The sequence below is a fragment of the Ceratotherium simum genome, chromosome 7, assembly GCF_057802395.1.
Source record: "Ceratotherium simum simum isolate JZ-2026a chromosome 7, ASM5780239v1, whole genome shotgun sequence".
In the NCBI taxonomy this organism is placed as follows: domain Eukaryota; kingdom Metazoa; phylum Chordata; class Mammalia; order Perissodactyla; family Rhinocerotidae; genus Ceratotherium; species Ceratotherium simum.
In genome coordinates, this window is record NC_141906.1 from 39,496,085 (window position 1) to 39,513,955 (window position 17,871).

Below are 17,871 nucleotides of genomic sequence, written 5' to 3' on the forward strand. Positions count from 1 at the left end.
GATGGAGGAATATTATCTGTTGCTGGGGGCTAGAGGAGAGAGAGGGAAACGGTAAGAGAGAAAAATGAAAGGAAGACAAAGAAGGCGGAGAGGAGGTTGTTTTCTGGTGCATGGGGACTCTGTCACAAGTTGGAGAGTAAAAAGATGGTTCCCAGGCTGATTTTCTCTGTTCCCCCAGACCACTTTGTCCACTGGAATTGTAGACTCAGACACAATAGAACCTTCTTTGTTTTATAAAGGATTTCCCCAACCAACTGGAAAGGAGATGATAACTTCCTTATGAATATAACGTTTGCAAGCTTATATGTTGTGACCCTTCCTTACCCATCTAACTTGACAAAAACATTTGCACATTAAACTTTTATGTCATACGATGAGCACTTCCTGGCCCTGCACTTGGAGTCAGCAGATGAGGCTTCCAGGGCTGGCTGTGCCCCTGTAGAACTTGGTCAGGTCACTCAACTCTCTAAATTATTTCAAAGGTTACGTCCAACTATAAATAAGGATTGGATGATTCTTGATTTTAATACTAATCTAATTTTGAATATAATAAAAATAGTAATAAAAAGAGTCTAGGATTTGGGTCATCTGACTGAGATTTGAGACATTTCTCCTCACTTATATGATGATCTTAGCCATTTAATTTAACCTCTCTGAAACTTCATGTATAAATGGAGATTATAAATTATTATTTAGTCAACCTCATATGCTTCTTCAGGAAGCAAATGGAATCATATATAAAAACATTATGCCATTTGTAACATGATACATTTGGGATAACATTAAAAATTAGCAACATGAATAATGGCAACCCTTACTGGGCACTTTCTTTGGTCAACCATTGTGCTAAGAGATTAACTCACATTTTCTCATTTAAACTGCAAACAATCCTAAAAAGATCTGTATAATCTATAATTTTGCAGAGGATGAAACTGAGGCTTGGAGAAGTTAAGCAATTTGCCCAAGATGCAAGTCGTAGAGCAAGGGATTTAGACCTAGATTTTTCAAGTAGCTAAAACTCTGAATCAGAGCAAAAGTACATTAGACTGAGATTCTAGTCCTGCTAGATTATGGCTTACTGATTAACCACTTCTGATCCCAGCCACTTCAATTCTTTGAACTTCAATTTTCTTATAAATAATATGGGGATACTAAAACCTGCCTTGTCTACCTTGCCAAGTTGTAATGAGAAAGAATCTACTTTACACGGCTTTGAAAACTGTAACAAGATAGCTCAGTAGAAGGAAGGTAGGCAGTAGTAGTAGTAGTCTCAGCAGAAGCAATAGTGAAAGCATTAGTACAGTATATGTTCTGGTCCCTACACAAGATCAACATTAGAAACTCCATTGTTCTTGGGCATCTTCCTGCTAAGTAAAAACATCTAAATGCAGCTTAAAAGAGTACAACATTTCTAGTATTAGCTCATTAAAGGTTTTGAGGGTTTGATGTGTGTGTATGTTTTAATTTTGTTTTGCTACTTGCAGGAGGACTGCTATTATTAACTCTGAACAGTTGTCTATTTTTCTGTTCCATAACAAAAATGTTTTTGGTCCTATTTTTGCAGTTTCTGGAGTGGGTGAGGAAAGTGGGAGTGGCGGACGATGGGCTTTACTCTATTGTGCAGTAACATATATCTGCGCTAATACCCCATTTTGATGAGTCAATACAAACATTTTACAATGAGCAATATTGGAATAAAGAGAAGGCATCTTGCACCTGGCGTTAATTTTACATGGACTCCAGATGCCTGTGCACAGGAACCACAAGAACAGCAGTCAAAGAAAATGCAAACTGCACAAGAGAGGAAGATAAAAAGATGGCAAGCTCTTGCCTTTTGTTCAAAAACAAAAGTGACAATTTCATTCCATTTTACCAGAAATCTGCAAAGTTCATGCAGTCCCAGGCTACTGCAATTATCCAGGTCCCTTCTGATGTAGTTATTTATTCCCGCTTAGGTTGAATATCTCTATAGATTAAGTGTCATATTTATTCCTTTACTAATAGAAATTCCATTAATAGCCTTGTTCATATCCTTCAGAAGGAAATAGACTAAAAAGTGGGGTATTACTAGACAGAAATGCAAAGCGAGGCTAATAGGAAGGAAATAGAGAAATGAATCCAACATGATTGAGGATGATGAGTCAAGTAATATTTATAATCCAGAAAGGACAAAACACACTTGGAACACCATGAACTAGGACTGAAACTTGTCACTGAACAAATCCTATTTAGAGCTGACCTAAGTTTACGATGGTTCAAACTCAACATCCAGGGACCAGAGGCAGGGTCTGTGGAAGCGATGTTGGAGCTCAGGAGGTAGTTTTAAGGATGTATTTGAGACAAGAAGGATTATTTCCTCATTATCATCTCATTGCTACCTAAGTTCTCACATTTCAAGTATTAATCAGCCCATACAGATTTATTTAACAAACATCATATTTAAGGCATTGTACTTGGAACTGCAGAAAGTAGGAAAAGGAAGTACATGGTTTTGCCCTACAAGGAGTTTACAGCGTCACGTGGAAACAAGAGAAATCCCCCAAATTCTTATGATAGAAAGCAGAGAAATATCACAAGAGAAATAGGGGCAACGTACCGTGGTGGGTGTGAAGGAGAAAGGCAGATGGGATTAGAGTCAGAAGGCCTGGGTTTTCTCCTGATCTTACTGCCAAATGATTTTAAACAAGGTACCTGACCCCACTGATCCTCTAAAATGGAGATAACAACATTGGGGCTATTTCATCTTGGTATGGTGATGATCAAATAAGAAAAAGTAGATTAAAGCAGTATGTACATAGGTTTCCTACTCTTGTTTTTCTTTAAGGAGTGTTAATCAGGGTTGAAATAATGAGGGAGAAGGAATATGATCTGGTTATGAGGTGTGAGGGAAGTCTTGCTGAAGGGGATGTGAGTTAAGTCTTGAAGGATAGAAGTTCACTTTGAAGCTCAGCACACTCAGCTGTTTTGCTCACCTTCTCCCCAGCTCTTGTTCTGCCCTTTCTTGTATGGCTGGGTCCTGTCCCTGGACCACGAGCCACTAACCGGCCCCTGTCTTAGTTAAAGCTCTCCGAATGCAGGGGATAGAAAGCCACTTGCACCAACATAAGCAAAATTTGAATTTATCAAGTTAAAAGGGCAAGAAGCACAACAGGTTAGCCACCTGATGGACAGGACTAAGAACTGGGAGTTCTGAGGGACCCAGGAAGCCCATTGTCCAGCCTCTCCCCACCTCTTGTTGTTCCTGCCAGGCTCATCTCTCTCAGTATCTTTCTTAGAGGCCACATGATTTCTCATCTCCTTTTACTCTTCCACATTTGTTTTATTCTTAGATTTTTGCACAAGCTTTTCCTGCTTCTCTATGCATATGTCCTCAGTTCTAGGTACAGATAGGTGTTAACCTGCTGGCCAGGCCATATGTAGCGGGGGTAATGAAGCCAGGCGTCTAAAAGTCATCTCTTTCTCCACTGGAGCTTCTCTTCTAAGGCTCCAGTGCCTTAGTCTGGGCCTGAATTATTTAGTGCTTCTTTTCTGATTGACCTGCAAGATCCCTGACCTTAAATGAATGACCCAACTCTCATCCTTGTTGTTCGTGACCTTATTCCCTAATGCTCAAAGAGGAAGATTGGAACTTAGGGAAAGTTGATAACCAGCCCTCATTCCATACTGTTCTTTCATGCCTCAGTGCCTTGGTACCTAATGTATCATCCTCTCTCACCTCCTTCACCTGATAAACCCCTATTTTAACACCATCTCAAGACTTCTCTCCTCTTTTCAGTCTTCCTTAATCATCTTTGCCCTCCGTTCCATGCAGATGGCTCACTCCCACCTTGCTGCATTTACTGTGATTTGTACATCCTTTGATTCCTGCTCCTGTCACATTGTGTTGCAATTGTTTTGGTTTCAGTGGTTTTCTCCTTATTCTAGTGAACCTGTTAGGAAAATGGGATGTGGAGTCAGATAACTAGTTTTAAGGCCTGGCCTTTCCATTGATTAGCTCTGTGATCACGGGAAATTTACATAATCTCTGTAAATTTTTAAAATGAAGATGATAGTGTTCACATCAGAGAGTTATTGACAGAATTGAGTGAAATAATATGTGAAGTATTTAGAACAGTACATGACATAAAATAGGCGCTCAATGTATACTATCACTTTTATACTACAATTACTAAGCCTGGGATGTGTCAGACAGGAAATACTAATTGTTAAAGGAATTAACGTGGATTTCAAAACTATAAAATATTTGGAACAGAAATTTTTGTTTTATTTCTTTTGTTTGTAGTGGCTTTGTAAAATATCTATAGTTGCTATACCACTCTGATAATAGATGTGTATGTGTATACATGCATATTGAATTGCAATTGTGAGAAATGCTATAAACTCTCATAAAATAGTACTAAAGTGTGCAATAGATATATATACATGCAATTGTTTATTTAATGTTTGTCTCCTCCACTAGAATGTAAATGCCCTTAGGGCAGGGTTTGAGCTTGTCCTATGTACTGCTATATGCCCAGGAATATTACACAATTTCTGATACATAAAAGATATTTAATAAATATTGGTTGAATGAATGAGCAGATGGGAAAATAGACGACGTTTATATAACTAGTAAGTGCCTTTACTGTTCCTTCCACTTGGAATGTTCTCTTCCTCCATCATCACTGCATGTCAAAATTCTATTTAACCTTCAAAATCCAGCTGAGATACCCTTCCATGAAGGTTGCCCCTTTTCTTAATTCTTATGGCAATTCATGGGTACTTAGGGCACTCAACACTTTGTATCTGGTGTTAGAATGATTTGTACACCCATTTGAAAATTCCTTGTGGGCAGAATTCCACGTAGGCTTCATCAGGGGTTCTTCGAATCTATTCATTTTAGTATCTCTCTCAATGCTTGGCAAGCTGCATGACATTCACATAAGACCAAATCCAAACATGATGACTAGCAACATAAGGAAAATTACCTTTGTACATTGCAGCAAGAGACAGTGGGGCACCATTTGGGCAAGGAGTAATGCAGTCTACCTTCCAAAGTGACAGTGTCACAAAGAAGTTCAATTGTACCTTCAGGCCCTTATCCTGGACCATCCCTGGGACACAGCAGGGGCTCAATAAAATGTGAGTGAAGTGAATGAACTAATAAGTGAACAGAAAGACAGGCAAGTATCTATGAATAGAACTACCAATTATGGGACTGTTTTTACAAGCATATCACTCGCTTGAATAATAAAACAGCATAGCCTTTGATTTGCTCAATAGCCAAAGATACTGACCGTCCAGAAGCCTGTTTTTCTAGCTCCAATGATGGAATAAATTTATGAACCTTCAAGAAATAGCTTTTTATTGTTCATCCATTCAGTAAATATTTAGGAGCTTCATTAGCCAGCACTTATGCTAAAGATAATGATTTCCGCCTCATCATTATACAGCATGTTCTGTTATGGGAAATCAAATATTGAAACTTTGAAGGACTTCACAGTTTTGCTTCCTTCTTTCTGCAGACCATTTTGGGCAATATACTATCCAAGTATCCGCTGCTTTACGTTTCCTCTCAGCAAAGTGGATTTTAGGATGTATGGGTTGGTTCTCTGGGGCAGGTTGCATTACGAGTTGAGATTTTATGTCAGGTTCACTATTAGTCCATAGAACTGCACTGACTGAAAAATCATTTGTGATCTATAGCTTACTGTATGTGTGAGAGATGATCCAGACCATCTAGGTGGCTTTGCATTCTAACGATGTGTTAGGAATCCACACTCACAGGAGATGCACAGATAGCATTTACTTGCTTGTGAAGTTTTCAGGTCATTTTTCCTAAGATCAGCTACATCAATATGTGTGCATACTTTCTACACATTATTTATTTCCAAGCATTTTATTTTAAAAGAGATCCAGGTTTACTTTAAAGGAAGCCATTGATTGAGTCAATATAGTTTGTCATTTCCTTAATATGCTTAATACAGCATGGTAAAGATATGTATATTTCAGGATTTATTTAGATATCCCAAACAATGAAGGGTATCATTAGGCAAGAATGCCATATATCCTTGTATGCATATGTGTGTGTATAAATGTGTGTGTATGAAATACACATCACTGGGTTTAAAAAGTACATTAAGTACAGAATAAATGGAGCTCTTTTTCTGCGATCTAAACTATATTTTCTGACAAAGAAATAAATTGAGGCTCAATTTAAACAGAATTATCCTCAACTGATGGTAATATTTAATAATGGCTATATTTTCTAAAAGCAGTCCACATAAAATTATGATGATATAATGATGCATTTAATGCAAAACTTGGAAGAAATTTGAGAAACTGGAAAATTCCCAAGATCTTCTGAAAAAAGATTTGGAGCAGTCAAAATGAAGCAAATCTAAATAAAACTTGGATATGTCTATGTGAAGGCATGCAGTAAGGGGAATTGGGAACAGACACGAGAGTGGAAGAAAGAGTAGCCTGTGGAATATGGGAATTAAATCCAAGGCTATTTTTTCCCATAAGGGTCTGTCTACTGCATTAACACATTACTGCTCCCACCATCATCCCACTGCAATGCTTTAGTCAAGGTTTATTGCTTTCTCCAGATGGATTTGAACGGAAATAATTTTATGAGGTCAGTGTAGACAAAGCTGGTGATGAAAACTGCCATGTAGTTGGAGTTGGAGATGCTGGAATTGGAGACTCTCGTTAGTTTTCATTTATTCATTCTCACATGCTCACCAAGCACTCTCTGCTGTGCCAGGCACCGTGTCAGACCTGGGAACAGATACATCCTATATTCAAGGAGTTTAAGGCAGGACAACAAAAATACAAATAAAGGTTAGTTCCTTTCTCCAACTTGCTTTTCTTTTCTCCTTCACTCCAGGAAGTGACAATATAGAGAGACAGAGAAGAAAACACTTACAGTAAAATATGTTAGTTGATAAATCAGAGCTGCAGGCAAGAAACCAAGAAGGGAGAAAATAACTCTGCCTGGCCAAAGACAGCTTCATGAAGGAGAAGATATTTGAGCTTCACAAGGAGAATCATACTCTCCTTGATAAAACAAAAAAGAGGAATTTTAAAAAGATAGGAGAAGCAAACTATACACATCAGATTCTTGTTCAAAGTAGAATCATTACAACTTAATCTCGCTTAGAGAGCTTCTCACCATTAGTTTTTTACATTCCTTGCAAAAATTATATGTTTTAAGTCTTTAACAATCAAGATCAACTTACAGAGATCCAACTAGAAAATAGTATTCAATGAGAAGAAGTTTAAATGTAACACAGTCTTTGAAATATTTAGGTGATTCAGAAGTTATAGAGAAAAATATAACGGCATCTAACTCGAGTCACTTGAAAACAAATTGAATTTCAAAGATTTATTCCATCTATTGAAAGAAGCATATATCTTTGAGTTTCTATGTTACACATAATGTTTTTCTTGAGGTATTCCAAATAATTTTTAGCAGGGATTTATTTTTAAGAGTACTCTCTTATTCCTAATAGATTATCTCAATCCTTCAAAATAGATGTAATTAAAGAATCAAATATTTTAATACTCATCTTCCAAGTCCCATTTATCTCATCTCAGTCTATCAAATGTAGCCAGCCTGGTTCCTCTGGTTGGATAATTATAAGCACAAACATTACTTCTGTAATATAAAACACAACACTGACTCACTTATTCATTCACTTTATATATCTACACCCTTCTATTAGCCATTTTTACAAATCTCTAAGTAGTGCATCACTATTTTACTTTAGTAACTGGATTTTACTTGGATAAGCAAAGAATTGGAATGTAATAACTAACTTTTGGCTTCTTGATCTATGTATCAAACCCACTGCAAAAGATATTCAAGCCATTCTAAGTAGTTCTGGGGGACCAACCAGGAAATACACACTGTAAGCTGTTTCAAATATTAATATGAGGAATATCAATCTTGTGCTCTTTCTTTAGTACACGTTACTATTAGAAATTACTATCCTCAGTGGGATGGATTTGCTTGAACCACTGTTTACTCTTTCTCACTGATCAATGTTTGGCCATTTTAAGAATTCAGATTTTATACAAAGCAAAAACAGACATATATTTATCCCAAAAAAGAGCTACAGGAAAGATACCACGTTTTTCAATGCATAGAATACATACCACTTATCTATAGCTATACGAGGAAAAAAAGGAGAAAAATAAAAGAATCCCTAGGAAAATAAAAGGAAATTTTCCTTACCGGAATGAATGCATGTTGCATAGCTTGTTCACATTGTTTTAAGGAAGCAATAGTATCCCACAAAAGCTGATAATTTTCAGCTCGGGAAGCACTTGGCCGTTGCATGGCGAAAGCTAGTAACACTCAAACTGAGCTGAAAGAACCCAGTTGAAGAAGGAAAAAAACCCTGCAGATCTGTTACATAAACTTCTTAATTAGATCTGCTACACAAACTGCTATCTTAAGACTTAAAAAAAAAGTTAATCAGAACATTTCTTTTGGGGGATAACTGGGCATGACTTGAACAGAGACAGATGTTTTCATTGGGAAGGATTTTCATTCCCACACTTGTGAAAAGCAATCCCATCAGTGTTCCCCTGTCTTTACACGGGTCTGGCGAAACTGCACATACCATAAGTGTGTGGGGGGAAAGAAGTAGGAGGGAGAGAGATGTGAAAGAATATTTCCACCAGAAGATTTGGGTGGCAGGCCACGAAGTTAGAATTTGAGTAGCTTGTGAAAAGTAGTAAAATTGAAGGGAATGGGTTACATACACACATATATGTACAAACGCAGGTGTCTACACTTGTCTGCTGTGTGAGAAATACAACAATATACATGTATTCTCACAGTGTCATTTAATACGTCCAACTCTCCTCTCAGTTTAGTTAAAATCTAGATGTAACATATTTTTCATCTACAGAGTATTACTGTCTTTATTAACTACAGAGTTGTTTATCTGGAAGTATCTCTAAAGACTAGCCAGAAGGTTGTTGAGTATAAAATACAGTCAATTCTTTATCTTAAAATTTAGGAGTAATTAGAAGCCCTTTCTGTTGTCTTATGTTTTGGATAAAGGTCACATTTATTTCTTGTTCTAGGTAGGATTCACAGAAATAACGCCAGGAGAATTGAGCCTTTAAATATTCTTGGGACCTGAGAGTGGGCTGCACATAATTGGAATGTGTTAATTCTAAAGAAATTGCTTGCACACTTTAACAACAAAAAGGCTAATATAAGCACTAAATAGAATCTGTACAACAGAATACAGCAACATATTCTGAGTGTTCCTTCACCTAAGACAGGAGCCCACAAAGTGAAGTGAGGCTCCACTAGCCCCCTACAGTCTCTACGGGGCTGTTGAGGTAACGGGTAACACAGCATGTAAGGTGCTGAGCACTTAGAAGTTCCAAAAGAATCTTTACTCTCAGGGCTAGTCATACGGCAAACAATGGAGATATTAATTTAAGAATTTCTAGAGGTAAGGGGTAAACTTGAGGGCAACACACAGCATAATGAATAAATTGTGCTTTTAATTGACCTAGAAAATCCAAGGAGTACAACAAGTAAAACAAGGTACAAATTGTAGAAAACAGTTGGATAACATAAATGAAGGATTTTTACTGTATTATTTTTAGAAGAGCTGCATGATTTGGGTTACCTAGTTTTTCTGCATTTGTACCTTGGTGACAGTGGATTCGTTTATACTAATGACCTTGTGGTGTGAAAGTCTCAAAGGCTGATACCAGCAAAGTTTTCCTTTTATATCAATTACTTTTCAATTTTTAATTGAAAGAATTTCAAGTAGAATTGATCTTTTAAAATTTCTACCTGGGCTAATTTCTAAGCAGATTGTTTTTCCTTAATATTTAATGAGTACACACCATAAGGCTGCTGTCATTAGACAGTTTATTTTTCAATATCAATTCAACCAACCTTCTCTTTTTCTCATTCGTGGTGTTCTTCTGTTCAGCTCACACCCACAATCCCTCCTCCGCCTGCATTCCTGCCCTTCTACTATCCCATCTGCCCCTGCCACATGCTTCTTCCTCACGCACTGTTGACCAGCCAGCCCACAACTTACAGAGAATATTCCTTCACTAGTAAATGTTCTGTATTTCTCAGCAAACAACAGGAAAATAAAAAGTTGTTCTCTAAGTTATCCTCCAAAATTCCAGCCAATCCCTTCTGAATTCCTTGAGCAAATGTTCATCATTATTGCATACCCCAACCCCTGGGTCTTCTGTCATGCCTTGGACTTCTATCTCTTGTTCATCAGGTCCCTTCAGCCTTTCATTTAAGCACATCTTCTGAAAGATCCTTCTTTTCTTACTCTCTGGAAAAGGATAGAGAATCCACAGTCTCTGCATGTAGAAACTCCATGTAAAAAATGCCCTTGGAATTACGCATTCATTCATTTATTCATTATCCAACAAACATATCATTCATCTCCCATGTCTATAATTTTTTATTATTCTATGGGCAAATGGACATACGAGATGCTGATTCTGTGTTTAAGGAGCTTAAAGTCTAATTGAAGGGATGATATATGGATACATATAACAAAAAGACAAGTTAAAAAAGAGTAAGTGCCAAAAAAGAGGTAGTATAAACTATTCACAAAATAATGAAAAAGAAAAATTGCCTCCATTGGGAAAATTAGGGCAGCCTCCGGAAGATTTAGCACTTGGCTAAAACTTGAAGTTAGGGTAAAATTTGGACATGCAGAGATAGGTAGGGGATATTCTTGAGAAAGGAAAGGCAGAGCAAAGGCACAGAGTGGGAAAGCAGAGGTCATTAGTTGGCCTGGAAGGAACATGTCACCAAGAAAGCTTAATATTTAGATTTATACTGGAGCCAAATCTATTCTTGAATGAAAACTCAACAGCTTCCTATACCTAATGCTAACCAATCTTAGCTTCAACCAATTCTTGGAGCACTGATGTGCATAAATTCAGTGAAACTCTTCTTAAACCTTATGAGGTAGTAAATGCCATATATTTATTCCCCACTTATTACAATAGGTACATTGATATACTTTTGAGGCTTTAAGTGGCTCCATCATTTAAGTCATATAAATTAATTAATTGGTAGTTTTTATTAAGTATATATAACATGTTTTTCCCTCATGCCCAATCACTTTTATAAGTTTTAAAATCTACAAATCTATTACCTTCAACATTCAAGTGAGGTCCATCATGAATCTTACCTGACCAAATGTTTGACTTAGTTCAGTTTAACAAACATTTATTGAGCTCTACTATGTGCTAAGTACTGTGCTAGAAATAAGGAATATAAAGGTAAATATTATATAATATCAGTCTTCTGTTTCTATTCAACTACCACTCAATGGGCATTTGCCCCTAACCACAAAGTAGAGTGTATGTATTTTCTTCCTGTTAGCACAATGCCTGATATGTAATGGCTACCACTTTTCTGTTAAACACTCAGTCACCAGGCTATATGCCCATCATATGTAAATATATCGCCATGCTCTAAATTAGATAACAGGCCTCAGAATGTCTAAAAGTACTTTTTGTATGGTGGTACTGTCACGCCCAGCCTGATCTGCATTCTTTTTTGTTTTTGTGTGTGTGTGTGTGAGGAAGACTGGCCCTGAGCTAACATCTGTGCCAATCTTCCTCTATTTTGTGCGTGAGATGCCACCACAGCATGGCTTGATGAGCAGCGTGCAGATCCGTACTCAGGATCCCAACTGTGAACCCCAGGCTGCCGTAGCACAGTGCGCGAACTTAACCACTACACCACTAGGCCAGCCCCTAAGACAGGTCTGCATTTGAATGTTTTCTACTGGTGATTGGTTTAAATGTAACTTCATGACAACTGTACTCTAGAAAAATGGAGTAACAGGGTTTGACTTATACTTCTATCTTAAAGAATAGGAATAAAGAATATTAATATTATTCTATTAATTAAATGTTACTATAAATAATATTAATTAATAATAATTGTTAATAATATTAATTAATATTAGTCTCTTAATACAATAATTAATAGAATAAGCAGCAGATAGATCTTTACAAAATCATTCATCAGTTTGAGCTAATGTACTTTTATAGAACACTCCACTGAACAACAGCAAAATATACACACTCTTTTCAAGTGTTCATGGAACATATACAAGATAGAACATACTCTGAGCCATAAGTCAAATTTCAATAAATGTAAAAGTATTAAGGTCAAATAAAGTATATTCTTCTATGACCACAGTGAAATTAAGTTAGAAATCAATAATAGAACAATCTCTAGAAATTCCCAAAATATTTGGAAACTAAATAATACACTTCTAAATAACCCATTGGTCAAAGAAGAAATCAAAAGACAATTAGATTATATTTTGAACTGAATGAAAATAAAATCACAACATATCAAAATTTGTTGGATGCCCTCACAGCTGTAGTTAAGGGAACATATATAATACAAAACACCTATATTTGAAAAGAAGAGAGGTTTCAAATTAACGATCTCAGCTTGTACCCTACACAATTAGAAAAAATATAAAAAATGAAAACCAAAGAAAGCAGAAGAAAGGAAATAAAAAAGATCAGAACAGAAAATCAATGAAATTAACTGCTAGTTCTTTGAGACTATAAATAAAATTGACAACTGTCTAGTAAGACTAATGAAGGAAAAAAAAAGAGATACGAAATAAACTATCAAAATCAGGAATGAGAGAGAGAGCGTCACTACAGATCCTATGGCCATGAAGGGGCTGATAAGGAAATCTTATAAACAACTTTATGCCAATAAATTTGACACCTTAGCTGAGATGAACAAATTCTTTGAAAGATATAAACTACTAGAATTCACTCAAGAAAAATAAGTAACCTAAATAGCTATACCATATATCTATTAAAGATCGAATTAATAATTAAAAACCTAACACCAAGATGGCCTCACTGATGAATTCTATCAAACATTTAAGGAAGAAATAATAATAATTCTACACACTCTTTCAGAGAACTGAAAAGAAAGGAATACTTTCCAACTTGTTTTTTGAGGCCAGCATTACCCTGGTATCAAACTAGATGAAGATAATACAAGAAAAACAAATACCATATGTCCTCATGAATACATATGCAAAAATTCTAAACAAAATTTTAGCAAATTGAATCCAACAAGATATAAAAAGGATAATGCATCATGACCAAAAGGTTTAACCTTTGAAAACAACCCAAAGTATTCATCATATTAAAAATTTTTTAAAGAAAAAACAACCAATCAACCATGTGATCATCTCAATAGGCACAGAAACAACATTTTACAAAATCCAATATGCATTCCTGGTTTAAAAAAAAAAACCTCTCAGGACAAAATAAGGATGTCCCTTCTCACCACTTCTATTCAACACTGTCTGGGAGATTCTAGAAAGTGCAAAAAGTCAAGAAAAAGATATAAATATTGGAAAGGAAGAAATAAAAGTATCTTTATATTTGACATAATTGTCTGTAGAAGATCTCATGGAATCTAAAGCAAACTTTAGAATTTATAAATGAGTTTAGTAAGGTTGGAAGATACAAGATCAGTATACAAAGATCAATTGTATTTCTTTATACTAGCAATGAATAAATGGAAATTAAAATAAAAAATAATACTATTTACAATAAGATAAAAAGTATAAAATAGTTAGAGATAAACTTCATAAAACATGTGCAAACCATGTATATTGAAAACTTCAAACTTTTCCTGAGAGAAATTAAAGACAAATAAATAGAGAGATATACCATGTTCCTGGGTAAGAAGCCTCAACATTGTTAAGACGTCATGCTCTGAAAATTGGTTTATAGATTCAATGCAATGCAATCCCAATCGAAAATCCGGCAAGATTATTTGTTCATTTGTTTGTTTTGGAGAAACTGACAGTTCTTTCTAAAATCATATGGAAATTCAAAGAATATACAATAGCCAAAACAACTTTGAAAAGGAAAAATAAAATCGGAGAAAAAATACTACCTGTTTTCTAGACTTATTATGAAGCTTAAGGTAATCAAAACGGTGTGGCATATGGAACAGAATAGAGACTCCAGGAATCAACCCACATGTCTACAGACAACTGATTTATACAAAGGCAATTCAATGGAGAAAAGGTAATCTTTTCAAAAAGTGATGTTGGAACAATTGAATATCCATATGCAAAATAACAAACTTTGATGCACACTTCTCACTACCTATGAAGTCAAAATAGATTATAGACCTAAATGCAAAGCCTAAATAAAACTTCTAAAAGAAAACATAGAAAATCTTTGTGATGTTAAGTTATTTACAACACCAAAAGCACAACCATAAAGAACAAACTGATAAACTGGACATCACCAAAATTGAAAATTTCTGTTCTTTGAAAAACATTGTTAAGAGAATGAAAATACAAGCCACAGGATGGAAGCAAAACTGGCAAACCATATACTTAATAAAAGATTTGTTTCTAAAATATATGAAGAACTCTCAAAACTCAATACTAAGAAAATAAACAATCCAATTAAAAATGAGCAAAACAGTATAACAGACACTTCACCAATGAAGATACACATGTATTAAATAATCATATGAAAAGATGATCAACATCACGATTTATTAGAGAAATGAAAATTAAAATAATACTACACACTAATTAGAATGGCTAATATTAAAAAAGACTAACCATATCAAGGGTTGGTGAAGATGTGGAAGATTGGACCTCTATACACTGCTGGTGGGAATATAAATGGTACAATCTTTTTGGAAACAGTGCAGTGGTATTTTAAAAAAAACATTCACCTACCGTGATTTAACCATTCCTCTCCTAGGTATTTATCCAAGAGAAATGAAAGCATATATCCACTCAAAGACCTATATGCAAATATTTATAACAGCTTTATTTGTGATAGTGAAAAACTGGAAACAACATCAACAGGTGAGTGGATAAACAAATTGTGATATATCCATACAACAGAATACTACTCAGCAATAAAAAGGAATGAACTATTGATATGCACAACACATGGAGGAATATAAAAACAATCATGCTGAATGAAAGAAGACAGAAAAAGTACATACTGTATAATCTCATTTATATAAAACTCTAGAAAATGCAAACTAATCTATAGTGAGAGAAAACAGAAACTGGGAATGGAGAGATAACATGGCGGAGGCAGGGAGCTGGATGGTGGCATTACGAAGAGACATGAAGAAACTTTTGAGGGTGCAGGATATGTCCATTATCTTGAATGAATGGTTTCATATGTCAAAAGTTATCAGGGTGTACATCTTAAATATGTGCAGTTCATTGAATATCAATTATATCTCATTGAAGCTATTTTCTAAAATTTCTTAAATAGGTCCTAGAAAAACCATCGGAAATTCTCACTCTCCTGGGTTTTATCCAAAGTGACAAGCTCTGTTATCATTTAACGTTATAATCTTGTAGTTCAATCCATCTGCTCTCCATGGGGAGGGGGTTAGAAAGCACTGATCTTTCAGCAGGAAGGGAAGTAAAGGATATGTATAAGTTTAACCAGAGAAAGGGCTGAGATTTCACATCCAGGGGCCTTACTCTTATGATTCTTGCCCTAATTAGCTACAAGATCTTGGTTCGGTTATTTTGCTTTGACAAACTTCAATTACTCATCCAGAAAATGAAGTTAGACTTAATCATCTCTCAAGTGTCTTTCAGAGCTATAATTCAGTGATCTATGGATATAATTTAATCCTCAATAAACCCATTTTCTTTTCAACCAAGCACTTACAGGCGTAGCCTTAAATTTAGCAAAAATGTCCCATGTAATTTTGAACTGTGCATTATTATGCATGCTGGTAATCTCTCTCTAGTAAGACAGTAAACTCTCTTAACGGTAGGGTCCTCCATCTTAAAATTTCTGGTTTCTTCATTTTATTTAAGGTTCAGAGCCTACTTATTGTAGTAGTAACATTATAATTGGTATTAAAATTATAAGGATAGAGGGTGCCGGCTTGGTGGAGTAGTGGTAAAGTTCACGAGCTCCACTTCGGCACCCCAGGGTTCGTAGGTTTGAATCCTGAGCGCAGACCTATATACCGCTCATCAAGCCATGCTGTGGTGGCATCCCACATACAAGACAGAGGGAGACTGGCATGGATGTTAGCTCAGGGCCAATCTTCCTCACACAAACACAAAAAAAAATTATAAGGATAGAAATCTAGCATTTTACTTCTTACAAAACTACTTTTTCATGCAGCACCCCTCTCAACCCCATGAAGGTATTATTCCCAATTTACAGATAGAGGAATAGATCCACAGAGGCTAATGTAGCTTGCTTCACCACTTACTAGACATGTGACCTTGGACAAGTCCCTTAGTTTCTCTTAGCTTCAGTTGCTTATCTGTAAAATGGAGATTATAACAGAACTTAGCTCATAGGATTGTTGAGGATTAAATAAATTAATATTTGTAATTAGAGCAGAGCTTGGCACATAGCACTATTATTAGTGTTTATGAAATTAACCGATCTCATTTTAATTTATTAATTTATTTAATAAGTGATAATTAAATAATAAGTAAATAATAAATGAGATCTAAGATAAATTCACATCTTTTGGCTCTTGATCCAACATATATTTGACCAGTGATCAGTAAATAATTAGGCAATCATAGATTCACCTTCCCTGACCACCACCACACCCCAGTCTAAGTATGTCTCCTCCTAATGTTCTGTCTCCCTGAATCCTGTTTGTTTCCTTCATAGTTCCCATCTTAATTTGAAATATATTTATTTATTTGCTTTTTATTTCTAGTTTCACCAACTAAACTGCAGGATGAGAGAAAAGAAGCCATTGTACAGCCAGCGCCAGCACTGGAATATCATAGACTCTGTGTTCACTTGATATTATTGCTATTAATTGGGCCTAAAATAGATACAAGCTTATTAAAATTTCAAAAACATATGTTAGTAAATTTATAAAGATCTTCTACATTTTCAAAGATTTATGGTGAGTTTGGCCATGGCTCTTATTATCAAAAACTCACATCTGACCCATTTTCTTCTATTTAAGAGATAGTGATACTTCTTTGATGGAGCAAAACTCACAGACTGTACCAGGGTAAAAGGGAAAATGAACGTTTACTGTATGCATAGTGTTTCAGAGCCCATGATATGACCCATGGAATATCAAAATTCATACAATAAAGAATTATTCTATATATTCAATCAATCAGTCAGTCATACTTTAAACATGCTTAAGAGATGCAAGTCATTGTAGTAGAGTGCTATCCCATACACTCTGCAGACTCTGGGGATCATAAGGCCAGTCGTATAAGGCAGAGAAAGCAGGTGATCCTACAGAAGCTGACTGAAGCAGGCAGGACACCAGGTGTCCTTTGAGCATAGTTCTACCGGACACTAGATCACAGCACGTTAAACCTCAAGCCAGAGTTAAAGCTGGGGCTAACCTGGATAGAACTTTGAGACAGATCAAGTCTGTCTTAGTCATCTTATCCCCTTTCAAGAGCCCTCAGCCCTTCTCCTCTGGACTCTTTTGATAGAAGGAAAGCTACGTTTATAGGCGAGTATTAAGAATTTAATATATCTCTCCTCCCACTTGCTTTCTTGACTCTTTTTTGAGGGCAATTGTCAATCTTTTTTATCTGTTTATCCCCAGGCCCTAGCACAATGCCTAGCATAGAATGAGCGAGAGCAAAGGTTTGTTAAATAAATTGATGGATGTGAAAAGTATTGCACTTGATGTTGATAATAACAGGAATTCCTTATATTTGTAGAGCATGTTTGAATTGACAAAGCACTTTCACAACTAGGAATTTTCTTCCTTTTTACATTTTACCCCTCTCTATTCACTCACTTTAATATTAGTATGCCAGTGATTTCCTCATTTATATTCTTGGCCCGGATTTCTCTCCTAAA

At 35.7% G+C, this 17,871-nt stretch overlaps 1 protein-coding gene across 11 annotated transcripts in view; it reads right to left on the reverse strand.

The window, feature by feature from the left end:
* The window catches only part of DLG2 (discs large MAGUK scaffold protein 2), a 1,864,788-nt gene that overhangs the window by 667,273 nt on the left and 1,179,644 nt on the right, over positions 1–17,871 (reverse strand). For 3 of the 11 annotated variants that reach the window (XM_087433537.1, XM_014790369.2, XM_004434058.3), the window contains exon 1: positions 8,222–8,326. The exons of the other annotated variants lie outside the window; for them this stretch is intronic. In XM_087433537.1, the coding sequence (XP_087289663.1) occupies positions 8,222–8,326 (105 nt within the window). Of the gene's footprint in view, positions 1–8,221; positions 8,327–17,871 lie in introns of those variants that run through there. 11 annotated transcript variants of the gene reach the window in all.